Source organism: Idiotropiscis lumnitzeri, chromosome 14 (assembly GCF_059441095.1).
Source record: "Idiotropiscis lumnitzeri isolate Australia: NSW breed Sydney's pygmy pipehorse chromosome 14, RoL_Ilum_1.0, whole genome shotgun sequence".
Lineage (NCBI taxonomy): Eukaryota > Metazoa > Chordata > Actinopteri > Syngnathiformes > Syngnathidae > Idiotropiscis > Idiotropiscis lumnitzeri.
Window position 1 is genome coordinate 1,314,639 of NC_142404.1, and position 26,160 is coordinate 1,340,798.

At 45.5% G+C, this 26,160-nt stretch overlaps 1 protein-coding gene and 1 pseudogene across 2 annotated transcripts in view; both read right to left on the reverse strand.

The window, feature by feature from the left end:
• ifngr2 (interferon gamma receptor 2) overlaps window positions 1-26,160 on the reverse strand; it is a 49,261-nt gene that overhangs the window by 13,292 nt on the left and 9,809 nt on the right. Inside the window, exons 2-5 of one of the 2 annotated variants that reach the window (XM_088314323.1) lie at window positions 20,325-20,439; window positions 9,209-9,378; window positions 5,786-5,928; window positions 13-118 (exon numbers count right to left, since the gene is read on the reverse strand). In XM_088314323.1, coding sequence (XP_088170449.1) covers window positions 13-118; window positions 5,786-5,928; window positions 9,209-9,378; window positions 20,325-20,439 — 534 coding nt within the window. Of the gene's footprint in view, window positions 1-12; window positions 155-5,785; window positions 5,929-9,208; window positions 9,379-20,324; window positions 20,440-26,160 lie in introns of both variants that reach the window. The other variant, XM_088314322.1, reaches the window with a different exon arrangement.
• On the reverse strand, window positions 12,855-14,568 carry LOC148323108 (uncharacterized; annotated as a pseudogene).

Consider the following 26,160-nt stretch of genomic DNA (forward strand, 5'->3'; position numbering starts at 1 on the left):
TTGTTGTCTCACCTGATTGAGGGATGACTTCACACTGGGTGCAGCTAGCCAGTCCAACAGGATGATCAAAGTAAGTGTACTGCACTTTTGCACAGTAGCGCTCTCCCAACAATAAATTCTTTATGGACACAGAGGACACAGCATCTTCATATGTCTGTTAAAGAGTAGAAATTTCTAAGGTAGTTATTATTCATGATGAACAGAAGTTCAATATAGTTCAATAGCCCAGTTGATAGTCACCAACCACCAATAATTGCCACCCCTATTCCCTTTGTTGCTCGAATTTTTACGAATTCCAGGGTTCCCCTCAGAGCTCTATAAGCCTTGCGAGCCTTGAGTGTGGACTTAATGGATATTGGATTCCAGTACAAACTGACAAGTTCCAGCAACTTTTTACCGCACTTTGAACATCCCGGATGAAAGTATGACCAGCATTAATTACTGTATCAAAGTACCATATTTTCATGACCATAAGGCGCACTTTAAAGTCCCAAATATTCTCCAAAACAGACAGGGCGCCCTGTAATGCGGAGCACCATGTGTATAGACTGATATCCATACATACATCTGTACACGAGCTATTCTCTTGAGCAATGCACATGACCACCTTAGAGCATTTCACAGAGCATGTTAGCACCCCGGCTGGTAAAGTCTGAGAATACGATGTGACGCAGAATGGACTGTGACGATTAACTTGTCAGAACACTACTGTTGATGATGGTTTGAGACAGTCAGTTAGAATTGACCAGTATATACGTGCGTTAGAAAGCTGTATAAAAGGGCTGCTGTCCACGATGTCATTGTCAGTCTTATCATTCAATGTATTGTAAGCAAGAAACATCACAGGTTTAGACGACAGACTCTGGAAAAAAAAAAAACCCACACACGCTGCCCAAAGCACACCACTCACGACATCTCTCTGACCAGCCATCTGGTTGGCTGAGGCTGAAAGTCTCCCAGTAGGCTTTCCATACTACTGTTATTTTTATTTATTTTTGGGGTACGAATGGCATAAGAGATGAATGTTCTGTGTTAATTGTATTTCTTTGTTCCTTGTTTTGGTTGTTTCATTGTTTGCTTGTTTGCTGTTGAGTGGATTTTGGGTGTGTCTTACAAATGGCTGGCGGGCTGAGTTGTGGCAATAGCTGCTTTAGCACGTGCTAATGACATGTGACTAACACAGTTTGGCCAAACTAAGTTGGCTTTCTCAAAATTAAAGCTAGCATGCGCGAGCTAGCATGTGCCTGATATTACTGTGCGCCCAGTGTATGAGTTAAATACAGAAATACCACACACAACTGAGAATGCGGCCTTAAATTGAAATCGTGAAAATACGGTATTGTTGCGAGAGATACTTTACTTGAGAGGCTGAGACAGCTGCAGAAGATGAAAAAAAAGGACCAAAATTTGATACTGTTGGCTTTAAATAAGGAGCCAGGGGGGCCCAAGTCACTGGGATGGGAAGTACAAGGGCCACCAGGACCAAACATCATAACTTCTGTTTTCTTTTTAATTCAGGTCAACCCAGAGAAAATGGAGGCAATGTCTTCTCACTACCATGCTCAAACGCAGCTGAACTTCCTACAATATTTTTGAAAATCCCAAAAAGGTCAGCAATCATAAACCAGCACAGATTCAGTCAAAATAGCACCAAGCACTGTGAATAGAAAATAAAGCCCAAGTAGCAGTACCATCACCACACACATTGGCGCACCATCCGCCACTCATCTGGTAAATGCTAACCACTCAAACGCCGCTGCCGAGCAGAACTGCCTTTATTGTCAGTTGAATTACACATAAAACTAGTGGGAAATCGCTGAGTTCAGGATTGCTACATTTTATTACAGACGGAAACCTACGTTCAGATTCCCCACGCTTCAGTGCAATTGTATTTGAGGCTAACACGGCAAAAAAATAAAGTTTTATTACCAGATCATGATGTCCAATAATGCACTGAGTACAATTAACAGCAACTTTATTGCGACCCTAGTAAGGATAAGTGGTTCAAAAAATGGATGGATGGATAGCAAACGCCAAGACACTGTGTTGTCCTGTCATAATAGTAATTTATACTTCTTGGAATACAAGTCTAGCTATGGTGAGTGATATTTTTAATCATCTATTTTGATCCTTGATAGTGACGTCACATGTAAATGCACTAAAAGGGGGCAGCTAGAGTGGTCGTCTCCCATCCCAGAGTTCGGGGTGTTCGAGCCACAGCCATTGCGAGTTGTGTCAAGTGTCCTTGAGCAAGAAACTGAACCCCTGATGTTGCGCCAGTTGCTCCTGATGCTGTGTCATCATTCAATAAATAAGTTAGTGTAGAGCAGAATGGAGGTACCTAAGGTAGAAAAGCGCGATACAAGTGACAGCCCAGTTTGAGTGATAAGATCGCATCTACTAATAACACTTTAATTTGCAGGGGTTGATGTACGTTAATATTTTCTCAATTAAAGGTAAACAATATGATGTTAATTTTCATATAAGCCATTGTCTGCTGTGGTACTCTCGCCAGGTCAAGTTATGAAATAATAAAAGACCCTGGCCTGTTCTTTCTTTTTCATTCACATTTCCCACAATAATCATGTCACCTTTAAAGGATAATGTAAATGGCAGTCAATTTAAAACTGAACAAAGGTTAGACTGCTCGGAGCCACTTTTGTGATCCTGGCATGGAAGTCCATTGTTTCAGAGGGGTCTCGTTCACACCTCTTGTGGTGCAGCTGTGATCCAATCTTCCTGCATTCCTCTCCTGAGGGTCTGGTCATTAGCATGGTCTAAACTTCGGTCACACTTAAAGGATTTCATACATTTGACTATTAAAGGAATATAAGAGTTTGAGCTTAACATAGTTCATTAGATGTTGGTGCATCCAATGTATGAAAATGTGATATTGTAAAATGCTGAGAGTGTGACTGGTGAAGCGAAACTGGTTGCGGGGGTTGTGCAAGAATGGAATGTTTTAGAAGCAGAAGGTGCTGAGCGAGACGAGATGACTCCGGGAAGGAGCGGCCATCGGGGGATCGCACGCAGGAGGAGCCACGGGATTCGGCGGGAGGAGAAAGACCAATGAGAGCGAGCTAAAGTTAACTGCAATACACATAGCCAATAGAATCATGCCAGGATGCCTTTGTCTCTGTGCCATTTGCATGTTGTATAGTATGAATCATTACTGGGCAACTCGGAGGTAGAACACATTCGCTGGTGGCAAGAGAGGTGTAGAGTTGTATTGAGAGGGACCCGAGATCCAGGTGCCATGTAGAAAATCTGTATTGGGAATAAATCCACTTTGTGCGTGAAAATGCCGGCTTCCTGATACCTTTCTATTGCAGAACGAGCGCGCATATTGTTGGATGAGTGAGAGTTGGGTAAGGTCGCAAATTGGAGTCAGATTACTTATTTGAGTTTACATTGGGTTAAAGTTAAATTCTAACATTGATATAAAGATAAATTCCAACACCTTTCACTCAGTGCTCAGCAGTAAACAATATGACACACGTAGAAAGCAATGCTAGGCTAGGTTAGATGGAGGGGCTTTAACACGGACCGAGCAGTCACGATAACTCAGTGGAAGATTCTTGGCTATTTTTCTACCCCGAGAGGTCACAAATCCTTGGCAACAAGTTATTGCGGATATGTGGTAACAAATGTCCGTGCAGAAACATATCAGTGTATCAGTGAACTTAACAGAACAACAACAAACTATACTATCATTTTGGGCTGTACGATATGGCTGAAAAGTATATCACGATATAAGTATTTCCATATCGGCCCATAATGATATACAGTGAACCCCTGCTACTTCGCGGTTCACCTTTCGCGGGTTCAGTGCTTCGCGGGTCTAAAAAATATTCGGGAGCATTGTAGTTTCGCCGAGCGGCACAAGGGGGCGCTGAAGCGGTTAGACGGCCGGCGTGCGCCGAAGAGGAGAGTGGACGAAGAAGAGAGTGGCCGAAGAAGAGCAGGTTCCCCCGGACACGATTGGTGGCGACGGACACGATCGGACACCGTGCGTGAGCTCCGAAGGAGACCGGCCGGCGTGTGTGGCTGTCAAGCCGAAGATAAACAACTTCCGCCCGGGCACTCGCGCGGCGACATTTGGTTTCGTTCGGGACCGTGCGTGAGCTCCGAAGGAGACCGGCCGGCGTGCGTGGTAGTTAAGCCGAATAGGAGCACCTTCCGCCCGGGCAACGGCGGAGAGCGAGGCTGTCAGTTATGAATGAATAAATAAATAAATAAATAAATGAAGAATGCCACCTTTCATTTCACTGTCATGATCCGTGCCTGTCATGCTGCGTGTGTTTTTGTTTTTTCAGCTGTGTGGGCGTTCCTCCAGCGATCGTCTCGCGCCATGCCATCAGCTGCTGCGAGACGCGCTGATTACACTGACTATATTGTGATTATAATAAATATTGTAACGTTGTATAATAAATCAGGCCAATTTGTCCATCAGCGAACGCTTTTATTATTAAGCCAAAAACGGCTGCTGTTGGCCGCAACCACGCCGATCAGAGAGAGAGCAACACAACGACAACAACATAACGTTCACTCCCCTGCTGCCTTCACAGCCTCCACAGAAAAGAGGAAAACACAGAACCCTTGAACTATTTACAAAGTCGCTACACTATCTTTGTATCACCACCTTTTTTCCCGTGTCTGCGTTTGGAGAGTCCTGTTCATCCCTCCAGTTCTGCTGGAGGATCATAACATTCACAGGGCACACCGGACGGCGTACCAGCAGGTAAAAGTCGAAGTAATTAAATAAATACAAAAAGAAGTAATTGAATAAATACAAAAATAATGGCTGGGGAATAAAAAAATAATAAGTTTTAATAATAATTTGTTTTTTTGTTATAACATGAATTTCACTCTCTCTCTCTCTCTACCAGTATATATATATATATATATATATATATATATATATATATTTATATATATATATATATATATATATATATAGGTGCGAAGTATATATATACACAGTGTTTTTTTGGGGTTTTTTTTTTAAGGTGCGACGCTACTTCGCGGATTTTCAGATTTCGCGGGTGGTCTCGGTCCCCATTAACCGCGATAACCGGGGGTTCACTGTATATAGATTTTTGTTGTTGTTGTTTTTTACTATTGAAAATAAGTACCCAGGGAAAAAAGGCTGACTATAGGGCATTTTTTTTAACATATAATAGTTACTATTTAATTAGAAGTCAACACATCTATAAAAAGTCAAACTGGTCAATACAAAAAATAAATTAATCGATTTTTAAACAATGTTCTCAGTAGGACTTGGCGAAAGGCTGAAAAATGTTTCACAATAAATTTCACAATTATTTCAATTTAGTCAATAGCAATAATTATTATTAAACTATTTGATATAAAAAACAATTAACGTTTTTTGTGTGCACTGTAGTGTTTTGTGCAAAGTTGCTTCTCCACCAGTGCATTGCTTATTTGAGGTAGATGCCTCCCCAAAACAATATTTGCAGCAGTTGATATACTTACATTAGCCTTCACTCAATGTTAACAATCTAAGTGTCGTATACTAATGCTCTCGAGCAGTGCATGCATTACAGTTGGCCAACTGTCTTAGGACTACTTTTTAGCAGACTCATTATTGCCATAGTCCATTCATATCTTACTTGCCTTATTTTGCCTCGACTACACTATCCTACAGTACGCTGACTAAAATGACGAATCTATTACAAAGATGGTCGGCTTCTCTACCACCAGGCTTCGGATGTTTTCTGAGGGAAACCCTGGATTCATACTAATCTGTCTTAAAGTATCTTACCACCAAGCATTCTCCCTCTTTTCCAAAGTAAATCCGATGTTTTATATGGTAACCTTCCTGAGCAAGACCACTGTTTCTATTTAAATGAACAGTCAAGAAACCAGGGCGTGCACTCAGGCCAACTTCAGGGCTGCAGGAGTTACCTGTAGGAGAAGAAAAAACAAAACAAAAAAATAAAGACTTTTGCCTGTCAACATATAAATACCACACAAGCTTCAAGATCAAAAGCCAAGTACGTTTTTGACACAAACTGATTCACACTTATACCGAGCTGAATGAATTGTGTTATCTCCATGTAAAGGAATTTCACATATACAAAATGTTTCGCAATACATTTCACAAGTATTTCAATTTTGTCAATATAGATAATTATTATTAAACTATTTGATATAAAAACAATAAACTGTTTTTGTGTGCATTGTAGTGTTTTGTGCAAAGTTGCTCCTCCACCAGTGCATTGTAATTGCTTATTTGAGTTTGCAGCAGTTGATATACTTACATTGGCCTTCATTCAATGTTAATGCAATCTAAGTGTAGTGAACTAATGCTCTCCAGCAGTGCATGCATTACAGTTGGCCAACTGTCTTAGGACTACTTTTTAGCAGACTCATTATTGCCATGATCCGTTCCACCTGTTAGGTGGTCACCTTCTACTGAGCCACACACCCAACTGGCTATATATTTTCTTGTTTAGCTGGTTTCACTTTTGCATCTCATCATACCTTTGATTGAATTAAATATGTATTCATTTTGCTGTCAAGATGAGCCGCAGGCATGACAGGCTGAGTGCATAAGTTAGTGCATGACATCTCAACCATGAGCATCTATTTGGTCATGTACATATTATGGCTGGAACAGTTTCACAAAATCCACAGTTCGGTTCGAATCTTGGTTTTGTGATCAAGGTTTTCGATTCAGTTTATTATACATTGACCACTATCAATGACCATGTTGTATAATTCAGTTAAAGGTGAAAGAATGAGGTAGTCGGGCATATCTACATCAACAGTAACAGTCTAAGTTTAAATGTATATGACATTCTGGCTAGTTACAAATGCTTAAAACAAATGGTGGTAGATCTGTAAAACAGAGCTTTTCATCTCCCGGTACGAGATAATGTTGAGTAATGGGCAGTCAGTCAGAAAACCTTCAGGATTCCTGGAGGCCTGGAGGGAGTATGCCCTGTTTGACTTATCACTATAAGTCTTGAAAAGCTTTGATGTGTAAAAGTCTCGGCAGATGAGGTGATAATGTTAGTCTTCTTGTCATTATACACAACATGAGTTGCTTGAACACTGTCGCACTTTAGTGAGCTACTTCAACAACAACATAAATTATGTGTTAAACATGACGTGTAATGAGGATGTCGAAGCAACTAAATCCTCAGGAATGTCTCTGAGAACATACACAAGGTTTATGAGAGCTACGAGTGTATTATAAAAAATGAAATGATCATCATTATCACAACTTTTAACTTTAGTTTTTAGGCAGCTGTACTGAAAACTAAGGTGAATAGAGACAACTTCAATATTTTATTTACACAGGAAGTACATTTTAAAAAAAAAATAGGAAACAGATCATTAACTCGTTCACTACCAGCCGAGTAAAAAAAAAAAATGAAAATGGATCTTTCACGTCTTTAGCCATCAATGGCAGTCAATGAGTTAAAAGAGAAATGTCTTAAAACGTTTGTGACTGAATAGTAGAATAAATGTAGAACAATGTAAAACAACACAGTGAACGACTAAAAATTGAGCCCCCAGTAAAAATGAATATGCCTTAAAATGTATAAATAAATTGTATTGCACTGGAGAGGGGAGCCCTCTAATCTCGTTGCACACTTGAGTACAATGACAATAAAGGGATTTCTATTCTATTCTATTTCTATACAGTGCTGAGAAATAGTATTTGCCCCCTTGCTGATTTCTGTGTTGTTTCCATATTTATCACTCACAATTGTTTCATTTCATTAAACCAATTTTAATATCACAGTGCGACAACCCCAGGATACATAAAATGCAGTTTCTTAATGATGATTTTATTTACCAAGAGGGAAAAACAATACAAACTTATCTGGAAAAAGTAATTGCCCCCTCAACATAATAGCCTTTGGCGGCCACAACAGAAATCATACGTTCGCATTAATTGATGATGAGTCTTTACGGCCGCTATGGAGGGATTTTGGACCACTCTTCTTGACAAAATTGTTTCAACACTGCCGTATTGGAGGGTTTTTTTAGCATCAACTGCCCGTTGAATATCAAACCACAGCATCTCAACTGGATTTAAATCCGGACTTTAAAATGACTTTTTTTTTTTTTTTTTGAGCCCTTCAAGGATGGACTTGCTGGCTGTTTCGGATCGCTGTCCTGCAGCATGATCAGAGCGCACTTAAAGGGACACTTCACTGACGTTAACATTGGCACTTATATAATAGGCGTGCATGTAAAAATGAATTTATAAACTGCTCCCGCCTAAAAGAGTCTGCAGTGATTTAAGTTATTTTTTCAATTTATTTTTATTTTTATGCGATTTACGACAAATTGGCATGACCCCTTTTAGAGCTCAGCTTGTTATATTTTTCTGGTTTCAGCGTCTACGTCACAGCAGGGAGAGGGGTAATGTAATATTGCTCGAATTGTCAGTTCTGTTGTCTAAAATGGTTAACGATTGCGACCAAAATGCAATAATATGTATGATACAGTGCCCCCAGAGTGAGTAGGCAATCTTAAAGAGGTGAGTTTTGAGTTTTGATTTGAAGTTGGAAAGCGACGGTGTGTTCCAGAGCTGGGAGGATAGTGACTGAAGGCTCTGATACCCATGGTGCTGAGACAGACAGGTGGAACAGTCAGGTGAATGGAGGAGGATGATCTGAGGGCATGGACTGGAGTGATGATGTTTAGTAGGTCGGACAGGTAAGAAGGGGAAAGGTTATGGGTGGCTTATTTATATTTGCTCCCATCTCTATCTTAGTGATGTTAAACCAGGGGTGTCAAACTCCAGTCCTTGAGGGCAAGTGTCCTGCATTTTTTCCATCACTCCCAGCTGCAACACATCTGATTCAAATGAGCAGGATACTAATCAGGCTTTTTCAGAGCTTGCTGATGAGCTTGTCATTTAAATCAGGTGGGTTGCAGCCGGGAGAGATTGAAAGCATGCAGGAAAGCGCCCCTCCAGGACTGGATCTTGACACCCCTGTGTTAACCAGTCGGAAAGTTGAACTTACACAGAATTTTGAAATAGTATGTCAATTGACACAGAATATTGAATTTACAGCCCAAACTTTAATTTTTGAAGCTGAAAGCTGCTAAAGTATTTACATGGGAGTAAAACTCTGTTTTAGTAATTCAGAATCAGATTTGCACAAATCTACTTCAAGATTGGCGGCTGTGCCTTAATTTCCGTGCACAAGGACATGCTTACCTTGTCTGCTACAGGCTCTGACAAGATCTGAGGTCAGCCCATGCCTCTCTGCTTGCACACCCAGCATAACACAGTCACGCTCTGCCTCAGCTTTGATGAAAGTGACATCACAGGAAGTAAAATCAATCTGCTTGCAGGTTGGGACATCTTTCCAAAGATCAGAGTCAAAGCTGAATAAAAAAAGAAAAAGCACAAGAGAATGAATATATATATATATATATATATATATATATATATATATATATATATATATATATATATATATATGTTGATTTATTAGTGCTGTCAGGCGATTAAAATATTTAATCATAATTAATCACATTTTTCATAGTTAACTCATAGTTAATCGCACATTTTATTAATTGTAAAAAAAATTCATTTTATTCATTGCAAAAAAAATCACTCCCATTCTTTTTGTATATCAGAATCAGAATCAGAAATCCCTTTATTGTCATTGTACTCAAGTGTGCAACGAGATTGGAGAGCTCCAATACAACAATAATTCAATTAAATAAATAAATTAGATAAGTAAGAGAATAAATAGTGAGATGGAAAATAATACAAAATAGGATATATAAAAACACATCACGTCGCTGTTCTGCAAGGTAAGGGTGGTCGTGTGTGTGTGTGTGTGTGAGAGTTTAGAATGGAGATGGCTCTTGGAAAGAAACTGTTTCTCAGTCTATTAGTCCTTGACTTGATGCACCTGTAGCGCCTGCCAGAGGGCATCAGGTCGAACAGGTGTGAGTTTGGGTGGGTATTGTCTTTGACGATATTGAGAGCCATGCTGAGGCACCGGGAGAGAGAAGAGAATCACGCTTTCATCAAATTTAGGCCACGCCCCCAGCTGCCGTAAGTAGGAAGGATGTGACGTACCGGCAAATAGGGCAGGAGGGGTGGGGAAATCAGCCTTCATATCTGACAGAAGCGTGATTCTGGGGGGTGGGGATATGATAGGGGGGCGTGGTTATTTTTGACAGAGGCGTGATTCTGGGGGCGTGGCCTAAAATTGATGAAAGGGTGATTTTCTTCTCTCGACCGGGCGGTGGAGATGTCCGACATTGAGGGGAGAGGGCAGCCAATAATCCTTTGCGCTGTATTGACTGTCCTCTGGAGCCTCACTCTGTCCGCCTCAGTGCAGCCGCTGTACCAGGTGGAGACACAGTACATCAGCAGGCTCTCGATGGACGAGTGGTAGAAGGCCAGCAGCAACTTCCTGTCCAGGTTGAATTTCCTGAGGACTCTCAGGAAGTGCAGACACTGGTGGACCTTCTTTACCACTGCTGTGGTGTTGTGTGTCCAAGAAAGGTCATCGGAGATCTGTACTCCTAGGAACTTGAACGTGTGGACCCTCTCTACACACACGCCTTCGATGCAGAGGGGGGGGCGCCGTCTTGTTCCTCTTGAAGTCGATGACGATCTCCTTTGTTTTTGCAATGTTGAGTTGCAGTCTGTTGTCCTCGCACCAAGCCGTCAGTCTCTGGACCTCCTCTCTGTAGGCTGTCTAGTCACCTTCCGAGATCAGACCGACCACTGTCGTATCGTCAGCGAACTTGACGATGGTGTTGTTACCGTGGGCCGGGCTGCAGTCGTAGGTGTAGAGAGCGTATAGGAAAAGGCTCAGCAAGCATCCTTGAGGGGAACCAGTGCTCAGCGTACGGGTGGAGGACGTGTAGGGGCCGAGCAACACAGTCTGGGGTCTGTTGGTCAGAAAGTCCTTAATCCAGATGCGTGTGAGGCAGGGAGGCCGAGAATGTCCAGTTTGGCGACGAGGATGTCCGGGATGATTGTGTTGAATGCCGAGCTGTAGTCCACAAAGAGCATCCTGGCACAGCTCTGCTGTTGTTCCAGGTGGCCCAGCACAACATGCAGAGCAGTGTCGATGGCGTCCTCAGTGGATCTGTTAGCCCGGTATGCAAACTGGTAGAGGTCCAGAGTGGGAGGAAGGCAGTCCCTGATGTGCTGGAGAACCAGTCATCCTGGTATTTCGTCGGGTCCAGTAGCTTTCCTGGGGTTAATAGCCAGGAGTGCATGCCTCACATCGTGTTCCTCTACGGTGAGTGGGCGGGAGTTGAGGCATGAAGTGCTGGGGTGTGACGGTTGGGGTGAGTCAAAGCGTGCGAAGAAGCAGTTAAGCTCCTCTGCCAGCGATGCACTCGGGTCTACAGATGTCGTGGTGCTGCCTCGGTAGTTGGTGATGCTCTAACCCTGTCTGCTGCATCCTCTGTTCTCACCCCAACTACTTTCATGTCCTTTTTAACTACATCCATTAATCTCCTCTTTGGTCTTCCTCTAGACCTCTTGCCTGGCACGTGGAATCTCAGCATCCTTCTGCCAATATACAGTGAACCCCCGGTTATCGCGGTTAATGGGGACCGAGACCACCCGCGAAAACTGAAAATCCGCGAAGTAGCGTCGCACCTTCAAAAAAAAACAAAAAAAACACCTATATATATATATATATATACTGGTAGAGAGAGAGAGAGAGAGAGAAATTCATGTTATAACAAAAAAACAAATTATTATTAAAACTTATTATTTTTTTATTCCCCAGCCATTATTTTTGTATTTATTCAATTACTTCTTTTTGTAGTTATTTAATTACTTCGACTTTTACCTGCTAGTACGCCGTCCGGTGTGCCCTGTGAATGTTATGATCCTCCAGCAGAGCTGGAGGATTGAACAGGACTCTCCAAACGCAGACACGGGAAAAAAGGTGGTGAGACAAAGATATTTATTATAATCACAATATAGTCAGTGTAATCAGCGCGTCTCGCAGCAGCTGACGAGACGATCGCTGGAGGAACGCCCACACAGCTGAAAAAACAAAAACACACGCGGCATGACAGGCACGGATCATGACAGGCACGGATCATGACAGTGAAATGAAAGGTGGCATTCTTCATTTATTTATTTATTCATTCATAACTGACAGCCTCGCGCTCCGCCGGTGCCCGGGGAAGGTGCTCCTCTTCGGCTTACTGTGACGCGAGCATGCCCTCCTCCTCGGGAGCTTCCATTCGGTTAAACTTAGGGCCCGCTTGGCACCGCCCGTGCCCGGGGAAGGTGCTCCTCTTCGGCTTACTGTGACGCGAGCATGCCCTCCTCCTCGGGAGCTTCCATTCGGTTAAACTTAGGGGCCGCTTGGAACCGCCCGTGCCCGGGGAAGGTGCTCATCTACGGCTTAACTGCCACGCACGCCGGCCGGAGCTCTGATACGGTCCGAACCGCGCGAAACGTCGCCACAAATCGTGTCCGGGGGAACCTGCTCTTCTTCGTCTACTCTCTTCTTCGTCCACTCTCCTCTTCGGCGCACGCCGGCCGTCTAACCGCTTCAGCGCCCCCTTGTGCCGCTCGGCGAAACTACAATGCCCCCGAATATTTTTTAGACCCGCGAAGCACTGAACCCGCGAAAGGTGAACCGCGAAGTAGCGGGGTTTCACTGTACTCACTATCTCTTCTCTGGACATGTCCAAACCATCTCAGTCTGGCCTTTTTGACTTTATCTCCAAAGCCCCTAACATGTGCTGTCCCTCTGATGTACTCATTCCTGATCCTATCCATTTTGGTCACTCCCAAAGAGAACCTCAGCATCTTCATCTCTGCCACGTCCACCTCTGCTTCCTGTCTTTTCTTCAGTGGCACTGTCTCCAGACCAGACAACATCGCTGGTCTCACCACAGTTCTATGAATCTTTCCTTTCATTTTAGCTGAAACTCTTCTATCGCACATCACACCTGATACTTTTCTCCACCCGTTCGAGCTAGCCTGCACATGCTTCTTCACTTCTTTTCCACACTCTCCATTGCTCTGGACTGTAGACCCTAGATACTTAGTCTTTCACCTTTTTGGTCTCTTCTCCTTGTAAGCTGACTCTTTCTCTTGGGTCCCTTTCATTTACAGACACATACTCCGTTTTACGACGGCTAATCTTCATTCCCTTCCTTTCCAGGGCAAACCACCATGCCTCCAGCTTCTCCTCCAACTGTTCCCTGCTCTCACTACATATCACAATGTCATCTGCAAACATCATGGTCCATGGAGATTCCAATCTAACCTCATCTGTAATCCTGCCCATTACCATAGCGAACAAGAAGGGACTCAAAACTGATCCCTGATGTCGTCCCACCTCCACCTTGAACTCCTCCGTCACACCTACAGCACACCTCACCACTGTCTTACAGTCCTCATACATGTCCTGCACCACTTGAACATACTTCTCTGCTAGTCCAGACGTCCTCATACAGAACCACAGTTCCTCTCTGGGCACTCTGTCATAAGCTTTCTCCAGATCTACAAAGACACAATGCAGCTCCATCTGACCTTCTCTGTACTTCTCTATCAGCATCCTCAAAGCAAATATTGCATCTGTTGTACTCTTTTTTTTTTTTGCATAAAGCCATACTGCTGCTCACAGATGTTCACCTCTGCCCTCAGTCTAGACTCCGCCACTCTTTCCCACAGCTTCATTGTGTGGCTCATCAGCTTTATTCCTCTGTAGTTGCCACAGGTCTACACATCTCCCTTGTTCTTAAAAATGGCCACGAGCACACTTCTCCTCCATTCCTCGGGCATCTTCTCACTATCTAAGATCTTGTTGACCAACCCAATCAGAAATTCTACTGCTATCTCTCCTCGACACTTCCATATCCGTATATCATCAGGGCCGAGTGCCTTTCCGCTCTTCATCCTCTTTAATGCTCTTCTCACTTCATCCTGACTGATCTCTGCTACGTCCTGGTCCACATCAGTCGCATCTTCTTCTCTTTGTTCTCTCTCATTTTCCTCATTCATCAACTCTTCAAAGTACTCTTTCAATCTTCCAATCACACTACTGGCATCTGCCAACACACTTCCATCCCTATCCTTTGTTAACCTAACCTGCTGCACGTCCTTCCCATCTCTGTCTCTCTGCCTGCCAACCTGTATAGATCGGTCTCTCCCGCCTTACTGTCCAACCTTGCATACAAGTCATCGTAAGCCCCTTGTTTGGCCTTTGCCACTTCCACTTTCATCTTCCGCTGCATGTGCCTGTATTCCTGTCCACTTTCTTCAGTCCTCTCACTGTCCCACTTCTTCTTAGCTAACCTCTTTCTCTGGATCCATTTCTGCACCTCCTCATTACACCACCAAGTCTCCTTATCTCCTTTCCTTCCAGATGACACACCAAAGACTTTCCTACCTGTCTCCCTGATCACATTTGCTATAGTTGTCCAGTCATTTGGGAGCTCCTCCTGACCATCAAGAGCCCGTCTCAACTCCTTCCTGAAGGTCACGCAACACTCTTCCCCTTTCAACTTCCACCATTTTGTCCTCTGCACTGCCTTTTCCCCCTTTGTCGTTTTCACCACCAGAGTCATCCTACCCTGTCTGGCTACACATTCACTTACCACGACTTTGCATTCGTTGATCTCCTTCAGATTACACCGTCTACAGAAGATGTAGTCTACCTGTGTAGTCCTACCTCCACTCTTGTAGGTCACCCTACAACAGCCATTTCCATCCTTTTTGCAAAGTCAACCACCATCTGTACTTCTGCGTTCCTCTCCTGTAGGGCTGCACGATTATAAAATAAACAACAACAAAAAAAAACTAATTGCAATTATTCAGACCAATATTGCGATTACGAATCGATTTGCAGTTTTAGCATTTTACACGATAAAATGCATTAAAATGCTACTGTCATCCGTTTTTGCTTCGACTTGCTTTATTTTACACATTTTTCAACTTTTCCTTTACATCCATCCGCTTATCTGGGGTCGGGTCGCGGAGGCAGCAGCTTCAGCAGGGAAGCCCAGACTTCCCGTTCACCAGCCTCATCTTCCAGCTCTGCCGGAGGGATGCCCAGGCGTTCCCAGGCCAGCCGGGAGACATAGACTCTCCAGCGTGTCCTGGGTCATCCTCTGGGCCTCCTGCCGGTGGGACATGCCCGGAACACCTCACCAGGGAGGCGTCCTGGAGGCATCCTAATCAGATTCCCAAGCCACCTCAACTGGCTCCTCTCAACGCGGAGAAGCAGCGGCTCGACCCTGAGCCCCTCCCGGAAGGCCGAGCTTCTCACCCTATCTCTAAGGGAGAGCCCAGACACCCTGCGGAGGAAACTCATTTCGGCCGCTTGTATCCGAGATCTTGTTCTTTCGGTCACGACCCTCGGCTCGTGACCATAGGTGAGGGAAGGAACGTAGATCGACCGGTAAATCGAGAGCTTCGCCTTTTGACTCAGCTCCCTCTTCACCACGACAGACCGATACAGCGTCCGCATCACAGCGGCACAGCACCAATCCACCTGTCGATCTCTCGCTCCATCCTCCCCTCACCCGTAAACAAGACCCCAAGGTACTTAAACTCCTCCACTTGGGGCAGGATCTCCTCCCCGACCTGGAGAGGGCACTCCACCCTTTTCCGACTGAGAACCATGGTCTCAGATTTGGAGGTGCTGATCTTCATCCCAACAGCTTCACACTCGGCTGCGAACCGCTCCAATGAGGGTTGGAGTATGATTCCTCTATAATTGGAACACACCCTCCGGTCCCCCACCACCCGGTCTGCCAATCCAGAGGCAGTGTCCCCGAAGTCCACGCAATGTTGTAGAGGCGTGTCAACCATGACAGCCCCACAACATCCAGAGCCTTAAGGAACTCCGGGTGGATCTCATCCACCCCCGGGGCCTTGCCACAGAGGAGCTTGTTAACCACCTCGGTTACTTCAGCCTCCGAGATAGGTGAGTCCACCACGGAGTCTTCAGGCTCTGCTTCCTCAATGGAAGGCGTGTCGGTAGAATTGAGGAGGTCTTCCAAGTATACTCCCCACCGACTCACAACGTCCCGAGTCGAGGTCAGCAGCACCCCATCACCACTATAAATAGTGTTAATGGTGCACTGCTTCCCTCTCCTGAGACGACGGATGGTGGACAAGCATTTCCTCGAAGCCGTCCGGAAGTCGTTTTCCATGGCCTCACCGAACTCCTCCAACGCCCGAGTTTTTGCTTCGGCAACCACTGAAGCCGTATTCCGCTTGGCCAGTCGATACCTGTCAGCTGCCTCCGGAGTCCCACAGGCCAGAAAGGCCCGATAGGACTCTTTCTTCAGCCTGACAGCATCCTTTACCGCCGGTGTCCACCAGCGGGTTCGTTGGTTGCCGCCACGACAGGCACCGACCACCTTACGTCCACAGCTTCGATCGGCTACCTCAACAATGGAGGCACGAAACATGGTCCACTCAGACTCAAAGTCCCCCGCCTCCCTCGGTACGTGGGCAAAGTTCTGCCGGAGGTGGGAGTTGAAACTCTTTCTGACAGGGGATTCTGCCAAGCGTTCCCAGCAGACCCTAACAATACGTTTGGGTCTGCCGGGTCGGACCGGCATCTTCCCCCACCATCGGAGCCAACTCACCACCAGGTGGTGATCAGTTGACAGCTCCGCCCCTCTTTTCACCCGAGTGTCCAAAACATGCGGCCGCAAATCCGATGACACGACTATGAAGTCGATCATCGAGCTGCGGCCTAGGGTGTCCTGGTGCCAAGTGCACATATGGACACACTTATGTTTGAACATGGTGTTCGTTATCGACAATCCATGACGAGCACAGAAGTCTAGGAACAGAACACCCCTCGGGTTCAGATTGGGGGGGCCATTCCTCCCAATCACGCCCTTCCAGGTCTCACTGTCATTACCCACGTGAGCATTGAAGTCCCCCAGCAGAACGAGGGAGTCTCCTGGGGGAACGCTCTCCAGCACACCCTCCAAAGACTCCAAAAAGGGTGGGTAATCTGAACTGCTGTTTGGTGCATAAGCACAAACAACAGTCAGTACCCGTCCCCCCACCTTGAGGCGGAGGGAGGCTACCCTCTCGTCCACTGGGGTGAACCCCAATGTACAGGCGCCAAGCCGGGGGCAATAAGTATGCCCACACCTGCTCGGCGTCTCTCACCTTGGGCAACTACAGAGTGGAAGAGTGTCCAACCCCTCTCAAGAGGACTGGTACCAGAGCCCAAGCTGTGTGAGGAGGTGAGCCTGACTATATCTAGTCGGAATTTCTCTGCCTCGCACACCAGCTCAGGCTCCTTCTCCGCCAGAGAGGTGACATTCCATGTCCCGAGAGCTACTTTCTGTAGCCGGGGATCAGAGCGCCAAGGTCCCTGCCTCTTGCCGCTGCCCGACTCACATGGCACCCAACCCCTTTGGCCCCTCCCACAAGTGGTAAGCCCATGGGAAGGGCGACCCACGTTGCCTTTTCGGGCTGTGCCCGGCCGAGCCCCATGGGTGCAGGCCCGGCCACCAGGCGCTCACCTCATGGCCTGGCTCCAGAGGGGGGCCCTGGTGACCGTCCGGGCAAGGGAAAACGTGGTCCAATAATTTTGTGCATCATAAGGGGCTGTGGCGAGCCGTGCTTTGTCTGGACCCTCACCTAGGACCTGTTTGCCATGGGTGACCCTACCAGGTGCAAAAGCCCCCCGACAACTTAGCTCCTAGGATCATTGGGACACGCAAACCCCTCCACCACAGTAAGGTGACGGCTCACGAGGGGGCTTTTCCTTTACACTTGTCTCTCATTTCCTCGCTCGCCACTCCAGCATTTCCACTCATCTCCTCCACTGCACTCTTCCTCACGCATGCGCTCACACACCCACACGTCACACACAAGCTTGTCACAATGCTCGCAAAACTACGATTGTGAGTCAGTTTAGTTTCAAAGAATTTGATCAATATTATAATACAAATCACAAATGTCACCAATTGATGAAAAGTACAAGGCGCTCTCTTCCAGCGATTATATTGTATTGTATTATTTTTTGGGGGGGCTAGAAAAAGCAGCATTTTCACAATTGCTTGTATCAGACATGCACGATCACAAGTTACAATGTTGCCATTAGTGCTGAAAAGATGCTCTGAGAGGGAGCTTGTCACCGGTCCGCACAAATACTAATACTAATAGTTTTCCGATGCCTATATTTTTCATAATGTGAATGCTACTGTTAGCAATCTTAGCTTAACACGTGAATGACCGCTAATTGTTGCCTCCCCTTCATCGTTTTTTTTTTTTAAATCTGTTTGAGAGGCTTCATCCTCAAATCGGTGGTGGTGTTTTTAACGTTGAATTAAGGTTACGTCATGTTTTTTATGCGGTTTATTTGTCGAATCCGCCGTACGTCCAAATAAAAGAAGTACCGCCTGTCTATAGCACAAGCATCTCCCTCTCCTCATCTACGGCTGCAAAAGTTACTTCCATTACATCCACTTCTGTACAGCCAATCACAGAAAAAAACAAAGGTGCACACGTAGTGTGTTATTGTCGGACTGCGCTGACTGTAGGCACCAGAGACTAACACGTGTTAGCCAACAACAGAGATTGGCCAGCGCCATTAAGACCCGAGCATCGACAATTCTGGTTGGCTAATTCATCTGTCACTCAAATGCTAAATGTTGGGGGAGAGAGGAAAAAATACAAAACCTCATTGTCTTCCGATTAGATAATCGCTCTACATCAAAACTCAATGTCGATTCCATTTTGATTAATCGTGCAGCCCTACTCTCCTGGATACCAAACCTGCCCATCACTTCCTCATCACCACTGATTCCTGCCCCAACATGTCCACTGAAGTCTGCACCAGTGACAACTCTCTCATTTCTAGGGATGTTCTCGATCATTTCATCAAGGTCCAACCAAAAGTTCTCCTTCTCCTCCAGTTCACAACCTAGCTGTGGTGCATACCCACTAACAATATTGATCATCACACCTTCGATTCCTAGCTTCAGGCTCATCACTCTATCTGACACTCTTTTTACTTCCAGGTCGTTCCTAACAAACTCCTCTTTCACAATAACTCCTACTCCATTTCTCTTCCTATTTATACCATGATAGAACAACTTGAACCCTGCTCCTAAACTTCTAGCTTTGCTCTCTTTCCACCTGGTCTCCTGAATACATTGTATGTCCACTTTCCTCCTCTGCATCATGTCAACCAGCTCTCTACCTTTCCCCGTCATAGTTCCCACATTCAAAGTCCCTAGTCTCAGTCCTAGATTTGTTGTGTTCCTCTTCTCTTGATTTCCTTCGGATACATCTTCCTCCTCGCCTTCTTCGACCAACAGAAGTCCAATTTCCACCAGCGCCCTGTAGGTCAGCAGCACCGGTGGCGGTCGTTGTTAACCTGGGCCTCGACCGATCCGGAATGGAAGTCATATTTTTGATTCGCATGTTTGATTTGGCCAAAGTTTTACATCGGATGCCCTTCCTGACGCAACCCACTGTATTTATCCGGGCTTGGGACCGGCATAAGAAGACACTGGCTTGTGCCCCCTTATGGCTACATTAAAGCATTAACACCAGATTAATTTAAAAAAAAAATTCCAGCGATTAAATATTTTATTAGCAGATCTTGCAAAGCCAAATTCAAACACTTGTACCATATTTAGCTTTACATCTTTAGCTCATCATCTCAGAACAAAACACCCTGCTTAAGTTACCACTGGGCCTTCCAGACCAACACTGCTGGAGTGTGGCGCTTACAACTAAGTGTACTGTATACGTTTTGAGAATTGTTTCTAAGAAAAATTTCTGTAAAGATGACTCCATTTAGATTTTATTCAAGGATCAAAGAAACCCATTAGAATAGTGTTTTATTAAAAATACCCTTCATATTTGGTGATTTTAAATTTAGTACAATATATTATTGAGGTAAATACCTGTAAAAGCTAAAATAGTAGTAAAAAAAACGTGATTATCCCAATTAATTACAGAATTTTTTGTGTTTAAAAAAAAGTAATCACTAGACAGCACTAATACATATATATGGCAAGTACAGTGCACTGTATGAAGTTAAGTGAGCCAACCATTTTAAAAGGAAAGTCGCCCATGTATACACTATGGACGAATATTGTATATTGCTGCCGTCGGGCCAAAACCTCACAAGTAACATTTTGGTGAGATATGGATGTCATTTTTACGCATTATTGACCAATCTAAAGTCTTGAAAATGACTTGCCCTCTTTCACAATGCTAATGGTTGAACAAACTTGCCATTTTGGGGGGTCGCCTGAAAAGTGACCATTTTGGAATTTAAATCATGTGGAGTATAAATAATTACATTTATAGTTTTTATGCTCATGCCACGCACCTGCTGTACTTCACAGTGTAATTGACAGTGCTCTCTTCTGAGGTAGGAGTCCACATCACTTGCCAGTTATCAAACAGGACTTCCTGTGGCAGAGCTGGTGGAGAGTCACTTAATACTGCGGAAAATGAAAAATGAAATGTGCGATTTAGTCAAAAGGGAGAGATATTGATAAAATCCAAAAGGTACATTTTCAGACAGAAGAACTTAGGTCTTTGGTAGGAAAGCAGAGCAATGGATTGTGACTAGCTTGGACCAGCATATTGTGGTAATTAAAGATTTTCTGATATTGCTCTTTAATTGAATGCAATGGAGAATAATAGGAGAACTAAAAACACTGTTAATTGATTGATTGGTTGTCTTTATTTCGAACATGGAACTAAAGTAATAAATAACACAGATTTAAATATAAGTCAAACAATGAATAAAATAAAATATACAGAAACAGTCATGAATAACAAGGCAAGCTAAAACAGACCACATGCTCAAAAGGGTGTTGCAGGAAGTCTAAACTCATTTAGTCCTACCCCTAACATAAAATCCTAGTTTTTCTATAATATATTCACTATAGCATTCATAAAATGAATAAAAATAAATAAGGTATGATGACAACAGTTTTACAATACTTTCTAAATATGCAGATATACATATAAGTAAATACTAATAATAATAAATAAATATAAAAAAAATATAATAAATATTGCAAAAAATTACACAAAAAATAAACAGTGTCTTCAAAAGATTACCGTAATTTTACGGCCAAAAGACGCACCGTATCAAAGGGCGCAGTAGCAGTTGAGGGTGCTATTTCTGTATTTGATACATAGATAGAACGCACCGTATCATTGGGCGCAAACAGAACCGAGTAATTGAGCAGTCGCGCTAGCGTGTTTTTAAAATAGCAGCGGGAGTTTGGTGGTACTTTATTTTAGCTTCTAACAACGTGCTGAAGTTGTCCTCATCCAAAAATGCACCAAGTCCTTGTCTTCTGTATCCAAGATAAACAGCTGGACACGTTCTCCACCAAACACGAGAGTCATTATCAGTCTGCCTCGCCGTCTCGTTGCCGCGCAGCCCCTCAGATGGGATGCCGACACAATGCCGGTGTGAGCAAGTCACTCATCAACAAACGATGTGCGGTCACGGTGTTACATCAAAACAAAAACTATCACCCCAAATCAACTGAATAGCATAAGAGTGTAGGCCCAGCAAAATTCAGCTTCCCAGCCTACCATACAATACCTTAGTTTACATGCACACTAAAACAGAAGATAGCATGGCTAGCGTGGCTAGCTGTTTTTAAAAAGGCAACAGGAGCAAAACTGAGTTTGGTTGTATTTTAGTGAACTATTTAACAATTTACTCACATTATTATTAATCAGTCATCATCCACAAATCCATCAAAATCGTCTTCTGTATCAGAAATAAACAACTGGGCAAGTTCTCCCACAAACACGCCAGCTTCCCTCTCGTCATTGTCAGATTCCCCGTGTCGCTGCTGCGTGCGGCTCCTCATGATGCCGGCTTTTGCAAAAGCCCTAACAACAGAGCTAGCAGACACCTTTGCCCATATAGGTTCTTTCTGTCACGACCCACAGCTCGTGACCATAGGTGAGGGTAGGAACGTAGATCGACCGGTAAATCGAGAGCTTCGCCTTTTGGCTCAGCTCCCACTTCACCACGACAGACCGATACAGCGTCCGCATCAACAGCGGACGCTGCACCGATCTGCCTGTCGATCTCTCGCTCCATCCTCCCCTCACCCGTAAACAAGACTCCAAGATACTTAAACTCCTCCACTTGGGGCAGGATCTCCTCCCCGACCTGGAGAGGGCACTCCACCCTTTTCCGACTGAGAACCATGGTCTCAGATTTGGAGGTGCTGATCTTCATTCCAACCGCTTCACACTCGGCTGCGAACCGCTCCAATGAGAGTTGGAGATCACGGCTTGAGGAAGCCAACAGTACCACATCATCTGCAAAAAGCAGAGATGAAATACTGAGGTCACCAAACCGGATCCCATCATCACTTGGACTGCGCCTAGAAATTCTGTCCATAAAAGTTATGAACAGAATCGGTGACAAAGGGCAGACTTGGCGGAGTCCAACCCTCACTGGAAACGAATCCGACTTACTGCCGGCAATGCGGACCAAACTCTGACATCGGTGGTACAGGGACCAAACTGCCCGTATCAGGGGGCTCGGTACCCCGTACTCCCGAAGCACGCTCCACAGAACTCCCCGAGGGACACGGTCGAACGCCTTCTCCAAGTCCACAAAACACATGTAGACTGGTTGGGCGAACTCCCATGCACCCTCAAGGACCCTGTAGAGAGTGTAGAGCTGATCCACTGTTCCACGGCCAGGACGAAAACCGCACTGCTCCTCCTGGATCTGAGATTCAACCTCCCGGCGGACCCTCCTCTCCAAAACCCCTGAGTAGACCTTACCAGGGAGGCTGAGGAGTGTGATTCTTCTATAATTGGAACACACCCTCCGTTCCCCCTTCTTAAAAAGGGGGACCACGACCCTGGCCTGTCAATCCAGAGGCACTGTCCCCGATGTCCACGCAATGTTGTAAAGGCGTGTCAACTATGACAGCCCCACAACATCCAAACCCTTTAAGAACTCCGGGCGGATCTCATCCACCCCCGGGGCTTTGCCACAGAGGAGCTTGTTAACCACCTCGGTTACTTCAGCCCCTGAGATAGGTGAGTCTACCACAGAGTCTTCAGGCTCTGCTTCCTCAATGAAAGGTGTGTTGGTAGAATTGAGGAGGTCTTCGAAGTATTCTCCCCACCGACTCACAACGTCCCGAGTCTAGGTCAGCAGCACCCCATCTCCACTATAAATAGTGTTAATGGTGCACTGCTTCCCTCTCCTGAGACGTCGGATGGTGGACCAGAATTTCTTCAAAGCCGTCTGGAAGTCGTTTTCTATGGCCTCACCAAACTCCTCCCACGCCCGAGTTTTTGCTTTGGCAAGCACCAAAGCCGAATTCCGCTTGGCCAGTCGGTACCTGTCAGCTGCCTCCGGAGTCCCACAGGCCAGAAAGGCCCGATAGGACTCTTTCTTCAGCCTGACAGCATCCCTTACCGCTGGTGTCCACCAGCGGGTTCGGGGGTTGCCGCCACGACAGGCACCGACCACCTTACGTCCACAGCTTCTATCGGCTGCCGCAACAATGGAGGCACGAAACATGGTCCACTCAGACTCAATGTCCCCCGCCTCCCCCGGTATGTGGGCAAAGTTCTGCCGGAGGTGGGAGTCGAATTTCTTTCTGACAGGGGATTCTGCCAAGCGTTCCCAGCAGACCCTCACAATACGTTTTGGGTCTGCCGGACCGGCTTCTTCCCCCACCATCGGAGCCAACTCATCACTAGGTGGTGATCAGTTGACAGCTCCGCCCCTCTCTTCACCTGAGTGTCCAAAACATGCGGCCGCAAATCCGATGACACGACTACAAGGTTGATCATTGAACTGCGGCCTATGGTGTCCTGGTGCCAAGTGCACATATGGATATCCTTTTGTTTGAACATGGTGTTCGTTATCGACAATCCATGACGAGCACAGAAGTCTAGTAACAGAACACCGCTTGGGTTCAGATTGGGGGGGTGCATTCCTCCCAGTCACGCCCTTCCAGGTCTCACTGTCATTATCCACGTGAGCATTGAAGTCCCCCAGTAGGACGATGGAGTCTCCAGGGGGAACGCGCTCCAGCATACCCTCCAAAGACTCCAAAAAGGGTGGGTACTCTGAACTGCTGTTTGGTGCATAAGCACAAACAACAGTCAGTACCCGTCCCCCCACCTTGAGGCGGAGGGAGGCTACCCTCTCGTCCACTGGGGTGAACCCCAATATACTGGCGCCAAGCCGGGGGGCAATAAGTATGCCCACACCTGCTCGGCGTCTCTCAACCTGGGCAACTCCAGAGTGAAAGAGTGTCCAACCCCTCTCAAGAGGACTGGTACCAGAGCCTAAGCTGTGTGTGGAGGTGAGCCTGACTATATCTAGTCGGAATTTCTCTGCCTCGCACACCAGCTCAGGCTCCTTCCCCGCCAGAGAGGTGACATTCCATGTCCCAAAAGCTAGTTTCTGTAGCCGGGGATAAGAGCGCCAAGGTCCCTGCCTCTTGCTGCTGCCCGACTCACATGGCACCCAACCCCTTTGGCCCCTCCCACAAGTGGTGAGCCCATGGGAAGGGCGACCCACGTTGCCTTTTCGGGCGGTACCCGGCCGAGCCCAATGGGTGCAGCGCCACCAGGCGCTCGCCGACGAGCCCCACCTCCAGGCCTGGCTCCAGAGGGGGGCCCCGGTGACCCGCGTCCGGGCAAAGGAAAACGTGGTCCAAAAATGATGTGCTTCATAAGGGGGTGTGGTGAGCTGTGCTTTGTCTGGACCCTCACCTAGGACCTGTTTGCCATGGGTGACCCTACCAGGGGCAAAAGCCCCTGACAACTTAGCTACTAGGATCATTGGAACACGCAAACCCCTCCACCACGGTAAGGTGACGGCTCGATAAAAATATATAAATAAATATGAAAAAATTAAATTAAAAATACATGATAAATGAATAAAATATTGATGAGCTTGCCTGGAGGAAAGATATGTGTGCGAAGTTTGATAAGTCTTGGGGCATATTTAGACTCTCAAAAGTAGTGTTGTTTTTCTTGGCGAATAGGATTTGCTAGTGATGGGTCCAGCGACACTGAGGCGTCGATGCGCGCGCTGAGCTTCCAGGGCAAACCCCGTGTCGGTGCGCGTACCGCTTTAAGAAAGTCACGTGACCACTACCAGAATCGTGTCGACACAGCGGTCGCGCGCCAAACTGTGTTCATAAGGAAGCGCATCTGTCAACAGGATGGACGCTCAAAACAAGCATCGAGTTATTGGCGCGTTACTTTGCGTTAAATATCCGCAAGATGGAAGACGTCACTGTTGATGCGCACTCAGAGGTGCAGCGCTATATGTCAGCAGGACACGTTGCACGTACGGAAGACCCGCTCTTATACTGGAAGTCCATGGAGGCAACGTTCCCTCACCTATTCATATTAGCCACACAGGCGTTGTGCACATCGGCCTCTTCAGTGCCTTGTGAGAGGATCTTCTCAAAGGCGGGGGAAATTGCCTCAAAAAAAGAAAAAGACTGAATAACAAAACTCTGGAGAAACTAAATTTTTTAAAATAAAAATCTTTAATTACAATGAGTCCATTGTCATTCACAACACTTTTACTTGGGCATTCAGACAGATGTTCACTTAATTTATCAACTGCGTCTCGAATATCAAAGATTTTTTTTATGAAATTGCGTGTATGTAAAAATAATGTGAAAGCAAATGCCTAATCAGAATCAGAAATCCCTTTGTCATTGTACTCACGTGTGCAACGAGATTAGAGAGCTCCCCTCTCCAGTGCAATACAACAATAATTCAGTTAAATATATAAATTAGATAAGAGAATAATTAGTGCGATGGAAAGTAATACGAAATAGGCTATATAAAAACACATCACGTCGCTAATCAATGGAATTGGATAAAATTAGTTTGACAGATCAGTGTCAGATGACCCTGTCAAATGTTTCCTGCAAGTCCACCAGGTGTCAGTATTCAGCAACACAGTGTCAACACAGTGTCAATACATTGTGTCACTGTGTCGAAACGATACAGGATGCCTCATCTACCCATCACTAGGATTTGCCAAGGCAACAGCTTTGCGTAAAATATCCCAAACTTCGTGTTGCAATATGACCTAATGTTTTTGAACAAATATAAGGTAAACCTGGTCAACCTGTATGGAGAAAAATACCAAACATTAAAAAATATATTTCCTTTACCCAGTA